The sequence below is a fragment of the Melopsittacus undulatus genome, chromosome 5 (genome assembly GCF_012275295.1).
Source record: "Melopsittacus undulatus isolate bMelUnd1 chromosome 5, bMelUnd1.mat.Z, whole genome shotgun sequence".
NCBI classification, from domain to species: Eukaryota; Metazoa; Chordata; class Aves; order Psittaciformes; family Psittaculidae; genus Melopsittacus; species Melopsittacus undulatus.
The window spans coordinates 15,652,378-15,676,282 of record NC_047531.1 but is presented as its reverse complement, the minus strand read 5'-3'; the positions used below and the strand labels follow the sequence as shown (position 1 = coordinate 15,676,282).

Here is a 23,905-nt window from a genome sequence, read left to right as displayed (position 1 = left end):
CTTCAATAGATCAGTTGCTCAGAACGACATCCAGCCTGGCCTTGAATGTCTCCAGGGATGGGGTATCCACCACCTCTGTGAGCAATCTGTTCCAGTATTTTACCATCCTCATTTTAAAGAATTTTATTGCTTGCATCCAGCACGAACCTCCCCCTTTTAGCTTAGAACCATCACTCCTTGTCCTATTGCAACAGGCTAAAAAGCCTCTCATGGATTGCTGAGAAGAACAGAACAAATCTAAATATGGTTTTGTGGAAGAGAGAATGAGTAACCAGAAGAAACACACATTCAAACACCACACAGCTGTGGCAAGCCAGAGCTCAGTTCAGAATGACAATTTTTAAAATTGCATTAATGGGCCAGTTAGGGCTTTTAATGGCAACAAACCGAAATGGTTAAAGGAAAAAAGTACAAAACCAGTCAAAGCAGGAATCTGTGGTGGCCTGGCTAAGACTCCAAGAGTATATAATCCATTTCAAAGAGAGAGAATGAAACATAGCTGTTCTTTGTTGAGGTACCGTATCATAAAGGAGAATGGAAAAAAATACATTGTTTATATATTTGAAGTCCGCATCTAAAGAAAAGATGCAGGATTCAACTTGAAGATTCATATTAAAAAAAAAAAAAAGAAAAGAAAAAAACAGATTTTGAAAACTAATTCAACTATACACATAGTAACACAATAATATTTTATAAACAAAGGCTCATCCCAATGACCTCTCTTAATCACCACTGCATCATGCTTGGGCATGGTCTTTTCAGACAGCCCAATCTTCAACTACTTATAAATCTAATGTCAAGGAAGAAGTACAGATACTACTGACACCCAGATGAAGAGAGATTGAATAGTGCCAGCAGTAAAGAAAAACAATGCTGCAGTTCATTCTCTTTTCAAATGATTTGCATCCATTTTCAGGTGATTTCACAGTATAGCTTTGAATGTATATTACACTGTGTCCAAGAAAACAATATGTACAGATAACTATACTTGCCTTCCTCTAAAATAAACATCTCCACTGATCACTTCAGGTAAAAGTTACAAAACTTTTTAACAAATACTATTGGGACATGCAAACCAACATGGTCTTTAAAAAGACTCTGAGTTCTGATTTTGCCTTCAAACTCTAAATGCTTCCCTTTTATCAAGGAGGCTGACACCATTCTCAGACTGCTTCCTCCAACTATCATAAACTTGTCTAGATTAATCTTCATATGAATCTTAAACTTTAGGTCCTGGTTGCATTGACAGACAATAAGAGATACTTTTCATAACAGTTTAAATACAAATTAGGATTTTGAGAAAATAATCTAGACTAACCACATCTATCTAGGTCAGAGGAACCCTGATAGAACTTTATAAAAGTGATAATCTTGTGTTGCAGGAAAGAAAGGAAGGGCTGGGAAAAACATTTTTGGTTTAATCTTTCAAAAAATGTTGCAGGGAAGACAAAGATTACTCCCATCCATTACCAGAAGTAATTGCTCATGAACCTCCAATCTAACCAAGCAGGAGCACAATGCTATCTGACACCTGAACAACTAACTGCTGCCCAAAAAGTTTTTTATTGCCAAAACTGAAACTGCTCCTCCTTCCTTCCACTTTTGCATTAGTGTTTGCAGAACTCACAAAGAGAAGCAGAAGCAAGGCACTTTCTTCACTCTGGAATTTGATTTGTAGTATATATTCTGTTCACTTTTCCTGACTTTTGTAAAAGCCCCAAATCAGATTTTTAGGGAGTTTTCACTTACCTGAATAGGATTCATTAAAAGAATACTATCAGGAACCCTTTGTGTAGGTTCTTTCCACATATGTGCACAACCAATTTTGTTAAAATTAAAAAGGTTTTCATTCCATTTTAAAAATAGTCAATGTAGACTTAACCACAGTGAAAAATTAATACTTTGGCAACATCAGGAATAAAACTTTTGCTCTGAAATTCAGTGTTCATACTCATAGTTCCCTATAGCTTTTTTTTCATTACCCCACTCAAATGTAAAATGTACTATTTAGAACAGTTTTTCCTCACATTGCATGAAATTATGTTTCCTTACACTGCACTGCCTGATTCCCAGCTGTGGAGTGCTGCAGTTATACCAATAACCTGGCATTACTGGGGAGGGATTAACCTTCCTCAATAAATAAAAACAATAGCTCATACTAAAAATTCTGCATGTCTGGACATAAGTTTCTAAAACTGACAGTTATGACCTTTTCCAAGCCAGCTAAATTGGTGGTGACAGCTTACAATTGTTTGTGTATTTTTGGTGCTTTGCTACAATACAGTTACGTGACAAATTATCCAAAATACAGTCTCCAAAATTAGGTGTGTTTCTGTCAAACTATGGGTGAATGGGAAGTCTTGGGGAACCTAAACAGTTGTATGCTTTTGATTTTATTATTATTTTTACTAAAGGTTTGGGGGATATTTTTGGTGTTTTGGTGAGGATTCTTTTTAATCCTTTTATTAAATAATCCTGTTCCCAAAGTACTCTTACTTTAGTCTTTTAGCATTAACATACAACTTTTTAGCTGACTGGCTTTACAGTATTCACATGTGATATGCAGGTCAAATCAAAATGGAATAAAACCCCAAATGGATTAGTTATCTCAATTTAAATTTATTTTAACTTTATTGATAATTTTGCACTAGGGAGACTTGAATCTTATGGTTAAAACACACTTGAAACCAATTAGGAACCATATGACTGCATTCTAGCATAAAGAACAAAAGCAATTGACAGTTCCAAGATTAAGCCCCAACCACTCCGTTTAAAACAGAAATATTTTTACCTTATTTTTTAAAGGTTGTGTATATCTTAAAAAAAAAAAAAGGGTGTAATATGGGGAACGACACAATGATTCTTAAAACACAGTGATACCCAGGGACTCTCACTCTCTCTTTAATGATCCACTGCTCTCATTCAGCTGTCTTTCTTTTTTCAAATCTTTACATATGTGACAGCTCTCAAAAGTAGACCATAGACCATCTGGCATTTTCCGAGGTGTAACTTGTGCAAATTCAGCTCTACTGGGAACACAATGCTATCTTCTGCCTGCGTTATAAAAGATACAATAGAATGTAGAACTTATGAGTTGTTTTGAATTATTCATTTTTTGCCTGTATATTCAAGAAATTTTACAAACTCTGCATTTTGTACTACATAATCACATGCGTTAAAGGTACAAAGAAACTTTTTGACACCTCTTTTCTACAGAAAGATGGCATTTTGTTTGATATGTGAACATTCAGCGCCTGTTATATCATTCTAAACAGGCCGTGTGCTGGTACAAAAGATCCCATTTTATACTCTATGTATGAGCAAAAAATTTATTCTTGATATTCAGTAACTAATGCAATACACATCAAAATTTAAAATATGAGTTGGATGAACATTCAGCATCTTCAAATCAGGATGGCACTGGTCACTTACTGTATGTTGGAGATTTAAAAAAAAAATCATTCCTCATGCAACACAGAAAAATTGCCATTTCAAACATCCACAATGAATAGTTCCAAATGTCCTAAGAAATACTGTGCTTTTTAGGTTAATATGTTTTTAATCTTTAGCAAAACCAGTAGATTTAAGTCAATATTTTATACAGTGCTAACACTAGTGAATTTTCAATAAGAATGATAAATATTGGATTAATGATTCAATAGACTGAATCTTTTTTGATAGAAAACTAGCAGATAATGTAGCTAGTAATAACTGTACATGAATCTGCTGCCTGTGGAAAAGCAATAAAAAGGCAATATATTGCTATAGCATATAATCTATTAGCGTGTTTCACTGCTTCCCTGTCATTGGTTTCCTTGCAAAGTGGGCCTTAATACAATAACTTTTGCTGTTATTTAACTGACTTTACATAGTAATTTAATTGTGAGGTTACTATCTGGTAAAAAATATTCGAGTACCAAATATTCACTTGACGGTTTTAAAGTAACTCTGCACATTCCCATTCAGACTGTAAAATTCTTAGCACAGTTTAAATGAATATGCACATATGTATCCACATTGACAATACATTATTTACACCTTTCAAAAGCTATTCTTAGGAAAAAAATCCTGATGCAGGCATTTAATAGAAAAATATATGTCAACACATGGAAACTCTCAACCAAAAGAGGACAGTCTAAGCTATCATTAGGGATTCTATACAAAACACGAAAACAAACATAGTGCAATACAGACTCCTCAGAGTCAAAGTGAATCAAAAGAAAACATCAGGAGGGAGAGAAGAATTGAGACAGCTAATTAGTAGCCTAATCACATGAAAAGCAAATCCAAGGCAGCTGAAACAGATGCCCCTGGAGCTTGCTAGTCTGGCCAATGCCACCAGTGGAGAAAATACTTTCCAGTTTACAACCTGAGTCATCTGAGTGTACACCCAGAAAGGTACAAACACTGTTTTCCTTCACTTATGACACAATAGTTTATGACATCAGATCAGGCCACAGAAGCAATGTTTTTACAGGTGGACTAGGGAGGAATAAAATCCACAAATCCTGGGTGTAAAAAACCCAACAAACTACAAACTTTGATATTTTCAAATATTGAGAAAATTCAAAGTATCATTTAATTTGAAAATATCCTCAAACCTCCTCTGCCTCCCAAAACAGCTGAAACCACAGTAAGGGTGTGAGCTCTTTTTAGGAAATATAGAGGTCCTGTTTGGGTCCATTAATGTTGAAAGCCAAGATCTACATGCTAATTTGACCTGGGGAAATTGTTTGATCTCAGTGGTAGCTGCTCCTACTCCCTCTGCATGGATCACACAGAGGAGACCATGTGCAAGGGAAGCAGGAATCAGGCCTCTGGTTTTTATCAGTGCTTCTTCATAACACCAACCTAAGCTTGAGGGGAAAAAGAACGCAAATGACAGTTGTGGATTGCACAGTAAAACCAGGGGCTGCCTGGATTCTAGAGTAAAATTAAGGTGATTCCAAATTGCTTCTGGAAAAGATATCAATTTCTGAGATATAAAAGGCAACATTTCCAAATGACTAGCAAAAAATCTTACCTTTTCAAAAATACTACAAATCATATGCATTCATACACTCAATAAGCATAAAATTTCAGTGAAGCTGAGAGAACTCAAATATCTCAATCTCTCTCCCTCCCCACTTTTCTAACCAAAATCCTGACTAGTCTCTACGTGATCTTCAAACTACATCAATAGTTTTCTCTGCCTACCTATCCCGAATATTAACATTCAGATTACAAGATGTAGCTCTGAGTCAACCTGTGAAGTGGCTTTTGTCAGCAATTATTTTTGAATATTTTCTAGGACATAAATAGCATATATTGCAGCTTCTATATCACAGAAGGCATACATTAACTAAATAACAAGGTACCATCAAGGTACAATCTATCTTTTAAAATCAATTTTTTACACTGAATTTTTTATACCATGCTGACTTTACAAGGAAAACAAAGTACCAACTAACAGCATCAACCACCCTTTTAGAATTGCTTCTTGTAAGACATGAGGACACCTTCAAAATGAATACAAAATATTATTATGAAACAGGATGTCTTTTGTAATGAAAATACTGTAGTAAAATTGCTGGTACAAGTTTTACAGGACCCACACTGAGAACACTTTGTTAAAATATGTCTGAGAACACATCCAGAGAACACTGGCTATAACAGATAGGGGGCTGGCAGGGGACAAAGGGAAAAGACATTTTATCCCGTCAGCTCTCAGTTGGTGAAGGGCTGATGCGGGTGGCAAACGCCTGTGTTCGTGTGTGTTTATGGGCTGAGAAGGCAATGCAAGTGCACAAAAAGGTGCCAAGACTACTCTTAAATCTGTGCAAAGACACCTGCAGTGCCTTCCTTTGGAAGCACCGCAGGACCTTACACGCTGTTTGAAGGGTTGCACGAATTGTATAAAGATGTCTTTGACATACCCAGAAAGAAGCAGTTACCACAGTGAAGCATGAAAAGCGCTGGTAGCCAGAGGTTTACAAAGTTGATAGGCATTCCCATTGAAAATGTGGAGCGAATTTCTCTATTTACAAATCCTCTTTCCTGACATGCTTTTGCAAAAGGAAGAGATGCCTGCTGATTTTTCTTCATGATTATCAACAGCAAATTTTTAATCATTGCTGAACTGAACAAATGCTTAACATTTTTAATTACCTATCTCTTAACAACTATCTCAAAATCCAAATATCCTTTTGTCTTCTAATTACCATTAGACTATCAGTGAATTCTCCCTCTTTATCATACACAAATCTTGCCATCATTAGCAATGTTTTTTGTGAGACTGCAAATATTGCCATCTATGATAAACTTTGCAGATAATTTGGAAATTCTTGCTAGATCACAATATAATTAGAAATAAAGATGTTTCACACAATGCAATGATTTTTTAAGCCACATCTACATAAAGTAGTGTATAGCTCTTACTCTAGGATACAGTTTTCAATTCTTGAGAACAAACAGTAGTAGCTCGCCATGAAAAATCCAAGAAAAGAGCCAAACACAAAATAGAACATTATAGGTAATAGGCACCTAGACACCTGGGAAATAAATTTCTATATAAAAGTGCATTCAGAAGCGGGAAATTTTACCACAAGCTTTTTGCTTGCAAATTTGTCTGTCCTTTTTTCTCCTCATACATTCTGCTAGAGGACTAGAAAAAAAAAATTGTAGTATATTTGCTGTTATCTCTTATAGCATTACAACTAACTACAGCAGTGATCATTGCACAGAGATATGCAACCACAGATTAACTCATGGTCACCATTCCAACATTCCACTGGCATATTTAGGTTGGCTTACACAGTTAATTACTACTGAAGCTGATTTTTTTTTTATTTAAGGTGAAATGCCTAGCTATTACTTCCTACGTTTTCTACACAGGTAGCTTATTAAAAGGCATCTTAATCTACTGGATTTTTTTGTTAAATCTTGCTTTATAGTATACAGTGGCTTGTAGAAGTTGGATTTGAGAACAAAATAATAAACACATTAAGAATCAGAGAATTTTTTTTTAATTTCTAAAGTGCTGAATTTTATCTATTTCTTTAACACATATAATCAGTAATTTAATAAATGGGAAGAAAGTCCCCCAAACAGTAGAGGATACAAAGGGGTGCCAATCCAATACAATCACATCTCACCGAGTAGCAGAATGCTTTGCTTTTGGAGCTCTGATTTTCAAAGGAAGGTTAATTAGCCACTAGACGTAAAAAAGGTAATCCAAGCTGCTGGCATGACAATTACAGCAGTTATGCAATTAGTACCTATTACAACATATGGTTATACAACTGCATAAAGACACACTGGTGTCTCATGGAATTTAAGACATTAAGTCAGATATTTGGATCAGGTTTGATGCCCCTCACCATTGTGTTACTGGTTCCCAAATCAAATAACAAACATCAAAGAGAAGCTACAAACAACAGGATATCACTTGCTGGGTACTGCCTCATAAGCAGCACAGCAGGATGTACCAGGCAGGAGAGATAACCTCAATGTCATTAACAGCCTTAACATGGGCAAGTGCACAAACATGTCCTCTTAGCCCCAGCACCTCCTGCTCCCTTCCTCAAAACCCCAGCCACCACTGACAAAACGGGCACTGTTTCACTGCAGTAAAGAGCATCAGATGGTGATTCAAATAGCTTCTCAGCCTAACCAGTTCACTGCTTGCCTCTGAGTCAGAAAATACTCAAAGGTCAGATTCATTCTCCACTGACCGTATACACTGAGTTTTCAGATGATGAGATTACAGTGTTCAGTTAAACTCATACAAATATACATAAACATTGGCTCTACTTGGCTTTTAGAAGAACATAAAAGGAAATGCTGGAATGAGCATTTCCCTTCGGGTTCACAGCTCCCTTGATTTCTAGTCCTCCACTCACAGAAGATTCCAAAAACTGTTCAACTTCATGTGTGAATCTGACCACCTGCTCTCAGTGCTCTGCCTTTTGTCATCTCTATAATTCTAAGTAATAACCAATAGCTGCTATTAACAAAACTAACAAGATGCAGAAATAAAATTAAAAAAAGGAGTAAAATCAGAATGACAGCAACAAAGAGTGGGTAATATAAAAAGGTAGCAGGAAAATACAGAATACCAGTACAAAAATAATAATACATACATTGATAACTGAGTTTCTGATCCCTTTGCTGTATTTGTTTTCTCTCTAGTATTCTTTCTTGCAACCTAGAGCTGATGCTTAAGTTTGGCATCCACTGACATCAAGTATCGGAAAACCAAAGAAAGAAAGACAGAAAGCACAGCTGCAAGGAAAATTGAACAGGAGAAGCAAATGGGCAGTAACCACAAGGAACAGGCTAAAACTTGGGATTTTACATTATTAAAACAAGAGTAGGGCAAAAACATCAAAAGAAAAAAGAGCAGATAGCAACCACCCAGAAGAAGACAGCACTGGAGGGGAAGGAGACAGAAAGGGAAAAAAAATCCCCACAGTGAGCTGAGCCACTTTCAGTCTGTGAGGGCAGAAAAGAGAAGAAGAACCAAAAAATAACAAGTAAAATACCATTCAAGCAGAAGCATTTTCTTAATTTTTACAGAAGAAAATGATTAAATAAGAAATCATTAGTTGATAAGCAATGAAATAAAATAAACACATTATACTTATACAGTGATGTAGCACTGAAGTAATAGTTCCCCTTCTGCTTGAGGTCAGAGAGGCTCCTGAAGCCTAAGCCAAAAATCAGCCACATGCAGCAATAGCAGCATGATGGAAAATGGAAATTCTGTGTCAGAAAACAGGGCGAGGACCTCAGGTCCATAACAATAACTCTTCATGACCCAGCTTGTCATTATTAGAGACAGGACAGCTCACAGACTGATTGTCAGTAGGAGAAAAACGATGTGGAAATGTAGCAGAGAGTGCAGCAAGTGTCCAGCTATTTCCCCATCCTGAAAAAGCAAAGGATGATCAGAAAGAGAAGCAACATGCATCTGCACCAGTAACATTAAACACACTGAGAAGGGTTAGTCTCTGCTATGGATGTCCTTCAGCTAAGGGAATTCCCTCATAGCAAACAGGGTCTAGGAGATGGGTGCAGGAGTCCTGTCACCGATCCACCCGGCTGCTATGCCCACAAGTGGGATGAATGGGGCTTTCCCATCCCAAAGCACTGCAGAGACCCCAGGTCACCAGAGGACTTTGAACACACAGGAAGTCCAGGCAAAGCTATCATAAGCTGGGTCTTGGGCTGCTTTATGCCACTAATGCACCAGCTTGGCATTAAGATGAATGGAGAGCTCTTTTTCATTTTTTCAAACTGTTTTGGCGTGACTTGAAGAGATATGTTACAATCTCACCCCAAATGTTTTTGTGCAAGCTGTACAAAGCAGATTCTTGAGAATACACCTTCAAAGTCTTCTTATTAGAGTCCTTAAGAAACCTAAATTCTCTTTTTTCCTTACTTAGATTCAAAATTGCAAGCAACCATGGACTGAAGGCTGCATCTCTGCATCACAGCTCACTGCCCTTTCCCTTCCCCACCCCACAAACAGTTTTACACTGAAACAGTAGCTTCATATACTGAGAAGAAAGGGAATGTTGTATTTCAGAATGCAAAAATTTATCAACTAAGGGATTAGTGTGTTCAATTCAAAGCTGAATGTGCTTAACACCTAATCATTGTCACCAAGACTTAGCACACAGGAAAATGTTTTCTACTTACTTCTTATTTACTGTATTCTACCAAAATGACACAGGAAGTCCTCTTTCTGACTCAGCTGGACAAACCCACCCATCCTGGCCAAGCTTTCATACATGACCTCCATTACATGAATATAGTAAAAAAAAAAAAACAACAAAAAATGCTAAATGAGTTTTTGCCTGCTGCTCACGCGCACATCCCTTAGAGCAGTGCAAGAGTCAGATTGCTGTCTGTGCCTGGTGAAGACCGAACTTCCTGTAAAAATGATGCACTTAGTTTCCTGAAAGGAAGCAAAGCATAAGCTGCTCAAACAATTCACAAGAAAATTCTGATATCTGAGCCACACAGTTACAAATCTGCCCTGCTACAAAAATACAGTGTCACATCAGTGACCAACAGCTACAAGCATGAAAATTCAGAGAAACAAATGCACTAATGCAAAGGAAAAAGCACCGAATTATCTGAAGAGAGGTAAATTGTCTTAAAGGGAAGAAATTATCTGTAAAACCATTTTCTTTCACCCACAACTGAGTTAAAATTCTGATTCTCCACTCCACTCATGAAACAAGATAAAAATCTCTATGAAATTATTATGCCCAAACTATTTCAATAGAGGCAAGTAGTACCTGCAAGTCCTTATACTGCAGAACCGCCTGAATAGCAGCAGAAAAGTGGTTATCTCTAACATACAGAAAGGGAGTATTCTTATTTCAACATGCTTAAAGGCGTTCAACATTACATATGGAATAATTTTAATTCTATACTAAAAATATGAAAAATATTTCTTCTAACTTATAAAACCATGCAATTTGGCCCACTGAATTTTTATTTAGTTCACCCTCTGTTTAAAAGAGTTGAGTAGCATTTACACTTGGACAAGGCCCATGCTTTGAATCAGTGCTTCTTGCAACAGGTATCTTTTTTTCTGAAAACCTTGTTTTGTCTTATTTAGAAGACATCCCTTTTTTTGCAGAGGTAAAGACAATCCTTCTCCACTAATCACCATTACTTATTTCTTTAAATAAATGGAGTACAGACACAGCAGTGAAATCTGTGCTATGTTAATGTTACTCATAATACTGACAAGTATCAATTTCTACATATAAAACCACTTTGCAAATAAGCTTAAGGATTTTATAGGAAAGAAACAACCTTTAGAATTTACAGTTACTTTTTTTGTCTTTTTACAATTCAAAAGCTTTAAAAAGTCACAGCTGAGGCAACAAGCTCCTCTTACCCAAAAAAGATCCGAAGTGCAGCAGCAAACCTTGTCTTATAGCAAAGACAGCAACTACATCACATGCAAACAACCTTTCGTCACTGCTTACACAAGCCTTCAGCCCTACAAAAGCATTCATGTCACCATGAGCAACAGCAGCTCGACAAGCTGGCTATGGGTGAGCCAAACTGCTGCCTCCATCCCTTTGTGCTACGCAGCTGTTCCATGCTTGGGAAACATCTCAGCCTCACTTCTTGCATTTCTTGGCCCTGAACAAAAAAGCCCTTAGGAAATCATTCAAATAACTGCCAAAAGGACAGAACTGCACTGGTTTTTATACACCCTTATCCACTCTACTAAAGATTCATGCCATTTGCCATTTTATTTGCACTGCTATGATAGCCCTGACACTTGCAGTTAATTCCAGCACCTTTTTCTTTACTGTTCCTTTAGCATAACTAGGTATATTTTATTAGGCAATATCATTTTCTCAGTCTGCTAGAATTAACAGCTCACAATGGAAACATCTCCCTATTTAATTAGTGATATATAAATTAAGGCAAAATTCCTTGTTTCTGATTAGTACGGTACTGCCAAGCCAAACTACTCAAAAAACTTCAAAAGTTTCTTTTTAAATATATCCTTTTTATTGGCATTGTCAATTTCGAGTCCTTAACTGTCAGCTTTTGGCAGTACTACAGACTAAGACCAAGTTAATTTTTTGTTTATTTTATAAAAATTTAAATCTCACATTATCACAACTCCAGAAGCTAAGATTTAACAGTTGTTTTGTTTTCCCTGAATACACAGTTTCTTTTCATAATGTTTAATTTACTGTTAATTTTCCAGTAGTCAAAATAATCATTCTAATAAGAAGGTTCACTGCTACTTACAAAATAACTTAAATGTTGATGTTAACACACAGAAGCTGAACAGTCCTTTATACTGAGGCACTTTAAAAACATTTCCAGTCAGCCTCTAAAAACAACCCTGCTGTCATTGCTTGCAAGTACATAACTGTAATAGAGTAAAAAGTGGGGAAACAGGAAAAAGGACTGTTCAAACAAACAAAAAAAGAGGGAAAGGGGGACTACAGAAAATTATGCAAACAGAAAAGAAAAAGATGGCTTTGAGATAGTAACTATATTAGGGATGGGTCAGTCTTCTCTTTTTACTTTATAAAATAAATATGGGGAAGGGGATGTAGAACCATTTATTGTGAATGGGATCAAATAAACACTCTTCCAAGTTTGACTCTACCAAGATAACCACCACTTCCCTTTCTATTATATCAGCAATCCATATACTTTATTCCAAAATTACCATAATTTCAAAAGAATTCTTTATTTACTGATCAAAACCTTCACATGCCATTATGTTACAGTCATTGTGAAATGGGTATCTAACTCTGCCTTCAAGTTTCCAGAGCAAAATGGATTATTCTACAGGAACCTTGTCTGTGCTACCAGACAACTTTTCTCACCTTTTCCATAAGGACCTGTTCCACTAATATCCAATGAACTATTGATAATGAGACCTAAATTTCTTATCCTATTGCAGCTGTCCTAGCAGAATCCCTGGTGTGGATGCAGACCTTATAACAAAAGAGAGCTTTTGCCAGGTTATTTTCAAAGAGGTTGTTTTGCCAGGTTCAAGGAGGGAGCACAGAACAGCAAGTGAGGTCTCTCCATTATGCTGCTCTTCTCACAGAGCTAGAGTAGTGGATACTATGCAATACACAAATGGACGAAAACAAACAATAAATTATTTAAAATTAAGATTGAATTTATTGATTAAATTGTAGGGAAAAGATTCTTCAGGTATAACACTACCCTACTGATGGAAATCAGAAAATCAAGCAGATAGAGAAATAGAAGAAGTAACAGTCAAAGGAAAGGAACAGGAAGAGGAGGTGGGGGGGAAGGTAACTCCTATTAGAATTCCTCCTTTAAAATGGTGTTGTGTGTTGGTTGTTCCCTTTGATACCTTTCCAAACGCAAACACTGTCTTATTTGTTGCAAATACAAAACTCATACTAGTTTCAAATTCCTAAGTCTTCGATCCAGGACAGAACAGTTCACAAAATGGCTGTGATGAGGACTGCTTTGAAACATGTCAACCTTTCTAACTTACTCAGGTGCATGAACATACTCTACTACTTTATAGAATGATTAGTGCATAGCCCCACTGAAAGACCTATTCCCATATAAAAATATTTCTCAATACTGATTTTACATCACAAATATGCTATGGACTATTATCACTAAAAAGTCAGCACACAATAAAAAGAATATATACCAAGGTAGGGAAATACTTTATAAAGCTATAGTTACAAAGTGAGCTAGGAAATACTAAATCGTTAGTTAAGCTGATGTAATTTAATAAAATCACATATATGACAAGTACATGTGCATTACCCCAAAGTTAGCTGCATATCCCGCTGTGCCATCCAAATATATATTTTTTTTATATCACCTTGTGAAAAACTCAGTTTAATCATTCAGACAATCCTTCCCAATCAGGATGATCTCAAATCTTCTCATCAAAGCTTACTGCTTCCTTTATTTTGAAATTCAAGCAAAAAGAGTATTCTTCATTCATCTCCTGATTGTCTGAGTTGTGCAGACCAAAAAGATGTTCAGTCTGGTTTGACACTGCTCTTACGGCCAATTTTGGTAAACATAATAATCTTTCATTGCTTTTCTGTTAAAATGTGAGTTTTATTTTAACTTGGCAGTGTTAAATCATGAATTTGTCCTAATAAAGAAAAAAGGGTACATGCCTTCTACCTGGCTAAGAGCTTTACATTCTGAAGAAAGATGTATCTCAGAGCTACCCATACTTGAAGGCAGACTTGCTCTTGCTCTGCTGAGGAATGGGCAAACAGCTTATGCTGTCTCTCAGGGGCAAAAAACTTGTCCTGAAAGTTAAATCTGACTCATAGGCCACATAGCTTATAGGCTTGCCTAACAGGTTGCTCTACTTGATTTGTCTCAAAAGTAAACTTCGTGACATTTTATGCAAACATTATACCACCTTAAGTCTGAGCTATAAATCAATAAAACTCACTTAAGCTTGAGGAACTTCTGCAAGAGGAAATAACCTCTTAGTTGAAATTCTGCTCTAATTAACATTAGCGTTGCTAAATCTTACAATTTTCTCTAAACAAGTATCATAATATTTATAGCTTCAGATTAATAACATGACGGTTGAGATATTGCATAGAATTTGAGGGAAACAGGTTTAAAAGGAAAAATGTGAGCCTCTAAATTTTATGGGTCGACATAAATTTCCAAATTTGAAACCTCTCATGTCAGAATACCATGGGTTTGCAATTCATGATCAAAAATTACAAGCATAGTTTCCATGCAAAAACCTGTTTCTCATATGCCAAAACACTACTATTTAATTAAAAATAGTTAAGACTCAGGTGGCAAATAATTCATTATTCTCTTAAATCAAACCTCTATTTCTGGAGGCCTACCTCATCAGTATAATGAGTTAACAAAACCAGTATTAGAAGTAGCCCAAGTGACCACAGCTGTTTGACATTTGAATGTTTTTCAAAGGGATTCTTTGGGTTTGGATAATGAATAATTTTTTTTTAGGGAAAACAAAAAAACACCAGCACTAGCACCACAACACCACACAAATAGGTCATAAGCTCCTGTTTTTCCTTGTCCTTTACAAAAATACCTTCAGGGAAAGGTACTTGTGGGTACTTTGGCACTGCAGATACTACCAGAATGCAGAACAAGTAGTATTCAGACCTTTCTTTCCTCTGGATAGCTATTTAAAGAAGAAAAATATTTAACCATAATTACTTGACTAAGCCTTCTGCTGTGACCATAAGCCCCTCTTCATCTTTTACTTTTTTTTTACCAGCAAATACAATATTTGAAAGATTAAAAACTATTTTGATGCTCTAAATTTTGAGGAATTAATCATTTTGATGTACACAGAATATACACTACTACTTTTCAGCTGTATAAACTACTCCAGGTGTTTCCACACACACAACAGCAAATGTAAAATAAAATTCTAAGAAAAACTAAGAGAGTTTTTGTCATGTTATAAGTTTAAGACATCCTTGCCAGAAGTAGGTTCCTAAAAGTACAAGTTGCATGATGATACTTTTGCACACTTTGTAATTTGGTGTTTTCTTTGCTAAAAATGGCTTACTGAATACCGTTAGCACAGAAAATAGCAGACAGAAACCGCACTGACTCATTGGTTTTGTAGGGTAATATTTCACATAGAACACAGTCAGAATTTTATTACTCTTTCTTTTTAAGAAACTACTACAAATGTATTGTACTTTTTCCCATATAAGAGGAACTAATCAGGAAAAGAACATAAATATTCTTTCCAATGTAGGCCAAGCAGCACATTAATTCTGAGACAGTACCAATACAACAAAGGAAAACATTCTGAAATTAAGATACAGTTCAGGCTCAAACACAGCAAGCACAGTAATCTTCATACTACTTTAAGAATTTGGCCTTTTTCTGCTACCAATGATTATTGCCATTCAGACTTCCCCACCGTCAGACCATAAATTCAGATGATGTTCTGAAAGTCAGAAGTAAGGTAACACAGAAAATGAAAGGCTTCAGGTAATTCTAGCTACTAGTGATATGCAGAAGACATGCACCTATCTTACGGTCATCTGGTGCAATTCTCACTGAAGTCTTTCTGTTCTGTACATGGATCAACAACAGTAAGTTTATTTCTCCACACGGAGTCACCTCAGAGTATACAAATTCCTCACCCTTTGGAGTCCATCATTAACTGTATTGCTTCAAAACATTCAACCCAAAGTTGAAGGGAAGAGGTTACACAGAAAACATCTGCGTCCCGCAGCAGCTCTGTTTATAAGGGGCTACTAATTCAGCAACACGTGGGTCTTTCCACAGACATCTTCTGCAAACACTGAAGACCAAGTCTTTGAAGACTAACTGTAAGGACACAGCTCTCTGTGAAAAAGCCCCTTTGCCCAGGAGATGGTGAAATGAAAATTAAATTAAAATGCTATGGTTGTGCAACAATAAGGCGTGAAATTCCCTCTCAGCTGAGAGGTTTGATCCCAGAAATTCCTAGGGGAAGTGAAAGTGGTGAGATGGATACACTTTCAACCAGAAAAGGCCTACCTTTCTGCAGAAGTCTTCCAGGCAGACACTGGAAAGAGTGTGTCATCTTTATCCATTAAAAAAAAGAGGAGGGAAATCTAAACAAGCCCAACTGAATCATCAAGACTCAGATGAACAGTAGCAAACACAAGCTCCAGTTGAGTATGTGTGCACCAGCTGCAAACCCTGATTAGTCTATCTGGAATACTGAAAATGTTTAGTCTCTTGGTATTCTGACAACACTAGCTTCTGATCTTTCAATTGTATTTCTCAGCCCACTGTCAAAGTACTGTTGCTCATTTTTCTCCTCAGCTTCAACTGGTGTATCATCAGTAGGAGTAAATCCATAGGTCTTTCACGGGCCTTAGTGCTTCTGATGCACAACACACTGACCTGCCTGTAAGCCAACTGAATTCCAAAATTTTGTTAAACAGCATAATTTTCACTGCCACCTTTATGAGATGCTTTATCTTGACTGGCATGAATATGAATACTCTGAATATGCTCTACAACACAGGTAACTTTCTTCCAGTTTATATAATCAAACTCAGTTCACTATTTAGTGGCTAAAAACTTGCCCCGGCATAACCCTGGTAGGCAGCTATGAAGAAAATTAACTCTTTCTTTCCCAGCAAAATCAGTATCAAAACTATTATAATAAATCACATTCTATGTCCTGTGTTGTGCTAAGGGACTAGGCTCATGCACAGTATTTTCAGAGAATGTTTCCAAAAATGCTTGTGTTGTCATTTACAGCTGGTTGGGAAGAAGTTAAAAGCATCGGGCTCCTCAGGAGACATGAGTGGAGTTATCTGAGGACTTTTGGAACAGAAGTAGTATGAGATCTGCCAGGTCAGAGGGAGAAACAGAAGTAACACAAGCTAGTTCTACGCTTGGGAGAGGATTTGCAAATCTCTCTGGGAGGAGTACTTAGGGAAAACCTTCACACCTCTCTTTCTTCTAATGGCCAGATTCCTCAAAGATTTATCCTTTTAAAAGAAGGATCTAAATATCAAATACTGAATTCCTGTAGTTAAGTATTGAACTGATTAAACTTTTTTACATTCATAGGTTTGTAGTTTTTTATACCTGGGCATATTTGGAACATTGTACACAAATCACTTTTTTAACTAAAAGAATACACCTTTCAAATTTAGCAATATATTTTGAGTAATTTCCATCCATCTATTCTGCACAATTTCTGTACTCACACTCTCAGTAAAACTGCAAGAAGACTATCATACATTCTAATTTTCAAGAGAACCATTTAAGTTACTTCAAGCTCTGGGCAATATTTTATAGATAGAATTAAAAAAGGCAACTGAAATCACAATAACTATAAGATGACTCTGCACCATAAATTAGCCAAGAAGATAAATATGGATTAATATCAAACAAAAAGAACTGTTCTAACAGCAGATTATCTTCATTTTCTTGGAAAAAAAGTCCCAAAACCAAACTGTGTAATTTAAGCTACAGAAATCAGTCACTTAGCCAAAGGGAAAAGGGAATCTCCAGATGTTAAAACTAAATAAAGTCATTATTTATTTAATAGTAAATTAAAAGCAAAAATTAAAACATAAAAATATTAGAATATCTAATTTTACATTTAAATAAAACAAAACTCAAGGAAGAACATAATAAAATAGTGGGCACAAGAACACGTAAAATTGTTTAATCCTCACTGATCTGAATGAAGCATCCCTCTCTCTGAAGAACCACTCTTATCAGGCGGGTGTTTCATGGAGGAGAGAGAGGCAATTGAAGCTAGGAAATGATGGATAGCAATGACCTTTCTATCTGTAAAACATGGGCATATTTTAGGTATTTAATCTTGAGAATTGGATTATTATTAATCAATTATTAATGACAATTTGAATCTATGGTAGATGTTTTTTGTTTTCTTAAATATCACATAGCTAAGGTCCTGCTTGAAAACCAGAAAGGAGATTAAATCCTCACAAGCAAATAGTGTTCAAGACTGGCATTTTCTTCCCTCCTAAACATTTCTTCCCCTGCATAACAGCACACACTGACAATAACCTAGTACCCTCTGTAAAAATTCTGCCTAAGTATTCTGAAACCCACCTTTATAGCTTTTTTTTTTTTTTTAGAAAAAAGGAGCAAAAATGATCCCTAACCTTTCCCAAAGAATAAAGCAGGGCATGTAGAAGCAAAACCACCTATGGCTTCATTTCTATAGCCACTAGTTACTCAACTGCATCTTTTAACATCCACACTTCCTCACTTGCCAAATCTGAGTGATAACAAAAGGAAACATCTCCACTACAAGCCACCAGATCATCCAATGAAAATAAACAGAAGGTGTTTGCAGATATTTAAAATGCATTGACAAAGAAGGAAAAGCAGATGGAGTGATTCTAAGGCTGAGCTCTTTTGAAAAGCAGAACCTCTACAGCCTGCAATAAAATACAAAATATCTGTGTATCTGTGAATGGAAAGGAATAGGTTTCAATGTTGCCTTGAATACCTAAGCTGAAAAATGTAGAGGTTATACCAGTTTGGAGGAATCACTCTGACAAAGAGAATCTCCCTTACTCAGATTCTAAAATTGAAGGATATGGATAACAGCAGCCACCTTGTGAAGAATAAAGCCAATTTAACACATCTAAGACCACAACATATTTGGCAGGTCTTCCTGCACTTAATTTCTCTGTTAAAAAATGTACACCTGATTTCTAGTCTAACTGAACTTCCAGGCATTACATCTAGTTCTCCCTTTGTCTGCTTCAGTTGATGAGTTGTCTTAACATATTTCTGTGTTTTGTGGTATCATGCTTCTTAAAGACTAGACAAGGGCCTCTTTACTCCCTTGTTAACACTAAACAGATTTAATTCTAGGAGGTTTTCCACAATAAGGCATGTTTTCAACTACTCCAGTCATTCCTGAGATATTTGTGGTTCTCCCCTGACCCTTCTCCAACTGAACACAGTATTCCAGTAACAGTCATGCAAGTGCATTAACAATTAATACAGAAAGGTAATATAACAGTTTCTTCTCATTTAGCTATTCCCTGCCTATATAGTAGTATACTGTAACCTTTTGACTCTCAAGCTCTCTTCAAAAACAATTAATTCCTTGGTTGAAGCTTCCCGTAAGATTACCCATTTACCCAGGGTATTACGAGCTTTTCCGTTTGGGGGCAGAGAAGGGGTGCCCTAAAGGAGGAGGGAAAGGGCTAATCTGGAGAAATCTCATAATCTAGAAATTTAAAAAGGGGGGTTGAAAAAATGACTGCAAGGGCAGGGCAAGGTGAACTGAAAACATCTTACTGTGGAAAACGGGAGCAGCATTTTATTTTATTGATGTTGCCCGGTAAACTGAGTTCACAAGTACAAATGAGAAATCATACATAATGAAGTCATTACAGAGCCTCTAACACTGGACTTCGTTGTTGGTGTGCCAATAAAACTGACTGATTAATCTACTTCCATATAACAGCAGGATAAAACAGCTGCAAACAAGGAAAACCTTGGAAATAAAATACTGGAAATATTTATAAAGTGAAAAATAAGGCTAACAAATGGCATATGTATCAACTGTGGGGGTGGAAAACAATCTGTATGGGAAAAAAAGAAACTGACTCATTAGGTCAGTGGATGGTTGTCAATACCTGAGAAAATTTAAGTATGCCTTCTCTAAAACAATTTAAAGGGTTTTTAAATAGACCATAATGATCAAAACATTTTGTTTCTAACCTCAAGCTTCTTTCAATATGCAGCATTTTGCAAACTTTAGTCTAGTGGGGTAATAGATCAGGTTGAATCACAGCCATTCTGAGCTATGATACTTGTTATTTTAGATGAAATGCCTAAGTAATATTGTGATAAACAAGCTTCTCTTTGCTCTACTTGCTCTATCTTTCAAACTTGAGTTATGTAGTAGATTGAGTTGTAAAACTCCTGCAAACTACAAGAAGTACTTGTAATTGAGCCAGTGTTCCTCAGTTCTTTTAAGCAGAACAGACTTCCCGACTCATAGCCACAGCCTCCAAAAAAGAAGAAGCTGTTTTAAGCTTATCATTTTTTTCTTCCATCTAGAAAACATTAACATTAAAGGTTAAAAGAAATCATTAATTTGAAACAAAGACAGGATTGCATCATAGAAGCTACTCATACATATCTCATAATAAAGCCACTACTACACAAAACTTAGTTATTAAGACCAGGAGGTATAGAAACTTCCAGCTTTCACTTAAACTTGCTTTTCATAAAATCAAAGGTAAAACTACTAGTGACTCCAGGAGGAGCATAGCTGTACACACTGGAGCAGTACATTACACTTCAGTTTTACCCTGCCTTTGCCCTTACTCCTGATATTTTTTTCAATACAGCAGCAGATAAGTCTCCCATCACAGACACCACAAGACACATACAACTGCATAGAACTGTCAAGTCACTTTACCACTTCTACTACACCTTGAAAAACATGATCTTTTCCTCTCCCTCTTTCCCGGTAGAGCCACTACAATATGTTCTTGTGGTGAATGGGTTAGAGAAAGCACAGCACTATCCTACTATCCTTGGTTCTTTCCTCGATAGTTCAGGTATGCTGCTAGCTTTTACAAAATAAATCTGCTTTCCCATTGTTCCGGAAATAAGGAAGGTTCTAGGAAGAGGGAAGGAGAAAGAAGCCACTCCAAAAGCAGCAGATTCTATATATGCACCTTCCCATGTCCTCAACACAAGCACAACTCAATTGTTTGTTCAGGGGCAGTTAGGTTTAAAACAATAACTTTTTGGGATTAAGTAAACTCTGAAGTTGTTCAGGACAATTCTCCCTCTTTTAGAGTACTTTAAGAATTATTCTTAAATTGTGAGATAAATATCTGACAGGCTAAATTAATTTCCTGTAGAGTGTTCAGATAAGTATTCAATACATTAAGGGTATAAGTATTTATGAGGATTATTTAGAAAAAAAGGATTAACTAATGTTTGAAAAGAACTCCAAATGCTAACACAAAGTTCACATGTTGAATGTGTAGGTAAGACTAAAAACTGAACAAACAAAACAAACCTAAAAAGAAAAAGCTGATTCCATAGAAAATCACCAGTATTGACAACAGCAGGTTCAGAAATACGAATTCACCCTGCTGCGTACAGTGTAGTACATGTGCAGTGTAAAGACATACTGACCCCAAAGTGTGTGGTCAGACAATGATCTCCAAGAGCTGGCTCACTGCTCAGCATTTAGTCCATTTGTTTTCTGAATACACCCTATAATTACAGAACAATTTCTCATGCAGCCCCTCCCTTGAGCTACTAACATTCAAGCATTCACAGAATTTCAAAACAGCATTAGCTCTGGCAGTTGACAGAAATATTTTTGATTTGGGAGGGTGCAATTGTGGATGATCTTTGGGACAACATAAGATCTTCAAGTCAAGACAAAATTGAGAACAATCTTGCATCCCTTTTCATGTTTTAAAGCATTTAAGACATACACTAGGAACATGGACTTTCAAAAACTAATTAAAAAAACAGTTCCGTATCTTAGGCCTAAACCTTGTCTTGCAGCATTCTTTAGTTTTGAAATTAATAATTGCTTTAGGATTAAAAACTCTTCCTAAACTTACACCTGACCAGTATCGAGTGCATCTGGAAGCAACTGCTCTCAGCATAGTTTACTCTGCCACTTAAATGTATAACCTGACAAATCAAGGGCGGTGACACCCAGCACAGCTGCATTCTGCAGTTCATGTGCCTACTAAATACACAGATCCCTTGATGAATAATAAGAGAAGATTATAACAATAAGACTTTAAAATGTAGATGCTACAGAGGCCTACATTCTACTGGACCACTCAAATCACACCTTTCTTTTAACTCTCTGTTTATGCATGCTGACAGGAGTCATTCTGGGAAATAAATTCAGTAGGCATGCATTATAGTTGCAACACAATTGCATTTGACACACATTTAACAGAGTCAACAGGCAGTATCCCCTTACACTGCAAAAGCAAGCCTAAGTGGCAGCAATTTGCTCTGGAAACACTTACTTCTGATGAGGTCACCATCAGTGCGATTTCCCCAGATGGACTGGTCTTGTATCTCTGGCTGTATACTTTGGTTACTGGAAGGCTGGCTTACGTCTTTATCTCCTGCCGCAGTATTCTCTTGGTCTGTTTTTTCTAAGTCAAAAGAAATTTTAAGGTTTTAGTTTCTATGGTATTTTTCCTCTATGTGAACAAAACTCATCTTTGGAAATTTAAACCAAGAAAGAATAAAATATAACTCATCTCAGCCCCTCATGTAGCTTCCTTAGAAATAATTCCTAATAAAGCTTATTTTCCATTTGTTTTCTTGTCTAGATCAAAGCAAATTTTCTATAAGAAAGTCTTTTAGTCATGTCTAATCATGTAAAATAATACCAGCATTTGCCACCACATGCTATGGTTCAGTTTCTTTATGTTGAGTTACCTTCCACAAAATTTTCAGATAAAAATTTGAATTGCTTTGCCACATAAAAAAAACAAACAAACAAACAAAAAAACCCCAAAAAAACCCATTATTTTTTTTTGCCCACATACATGTGGCTCTGGCATATAAAATCTTCAAAAATTTCACAAACATCTGTTTTCAATTATTTAAAATTGGAAATATAATTAAAGACAAATATTGTTGAAACTTCAAAACTGCTAAGTACAAATATTCAGAAAATTTATTGTAACACAATCACTTTTTTTTTGTTGAAAAAATAGCCTTTAAAATCATTTCTGAATAAAAGTCAACATTTAGCCTATGATGAAAGGAAAAATTGTTTCTTCTCTCCAAGTACATACAAGATGCAGGGAAATTTCCATGGTAAGGTTATTTGAGGGATTCTTCAACTTTTTTTCACAAGATAGCAGATCTTGTTGTTTTGATGATTTCATCAGTCAACACACACAGACCTGCATTTTCTCAAACCAAGGTAAGTGACAGTTTTCATTCTGACTGTCATTAATGTTTTAACACTCAAATTCACATACACAAATCTTTCTGATCTTGATTGCTACAGGTTTTTCCTATGGGCATTCAAAGAAACACTTCCAAATCTGGAATTTGTTCATTATTCACAGTGACAGATTATCAGTTTATATCACTTACTCGAGGGATCTGTAAAACACTAAATATTTGGTCTTAAGCTTTTTTTCTAATATACTTGCAACATTTGATAGTTACAGTATATCTAAATGAGCAACTGTTGAAAAAGTCTGTCAGGTCTATTTATTTGTTTCAAACAAGAATGTGTTTATAAATCACTTATCACAACATAATGACACCACATCCTCTAACAAAGCAATTATTCCAGTCCTGAGACCCAGGAAAAACACTGCTACTGCGACATATTGAAGATTAGTTTCTTTATATAGCCAACAGCAGTTTGATTTTAAATCCTAACTTTCTGTCTTTGTTATCCACCCTATTAAATTGAAGCATTGAACATCACTCAAAATAATATATGCCATATTGTATGTATAGTAGCATGTGCCTTCAAGCACTGATGCTCCCCTTCTATTAATTTCCACCTCTGAAATGTGTGACCCAGCTACCTCTGTGGTACTTCTATCTCACCCCTCCCTCCCCTCACCATTTCTTCAACAACTTGTCTATATTTCCTCAAGCCTGTCCTGAAATGAATGGTTTCACTGGGATTGGCGTAGTTACTAAAGCAGTTGGGAAGATACCCATTGACTTCAGTGAGCTTTGCATCTTGCCCTGCTGATACATAGATACTCATCCTACCAAAAAAAAAAAACAACCCAAAACAAACAAACCAAAAAACTCAAACAAAAACCCGAAAAAAACAAACTAAAAACCTAAGAAATGTTTTCAAGCTCTGTGACAGGCATCAGATACAAATCCAACTGGATTGAAGTATGATGATTCTCCC

General features: G+C 36.2%; 1 protein-coding gene across 3 annotated transcripts in view; it reads right to left on the bottom strand.

Annotated features, from left to right (window-relative positions):
* The window catches only part of MDFIC (MyoD family inhibitor domain containing), a 52,019-nt gene that overhangs the window by 17,518 nt on the left and 10,596 nt on the right, over positions 1 to 23,905 (bottom strand). For all 3 annotated transcript variants that reach the window (XM_031046310.2, XM_005146066.4, XM_034063112.1), the window contains exon 3: positions 22,029 to 22,160. In XM_031046310.2, the coding sequence (XP_030902170.1) occupies positions 22,029 to 22,160 (132 nt within the window). The remainder of the gene's footprint in view (positions 1 to 22,028; positions 22,161 to 23,905) is intronic.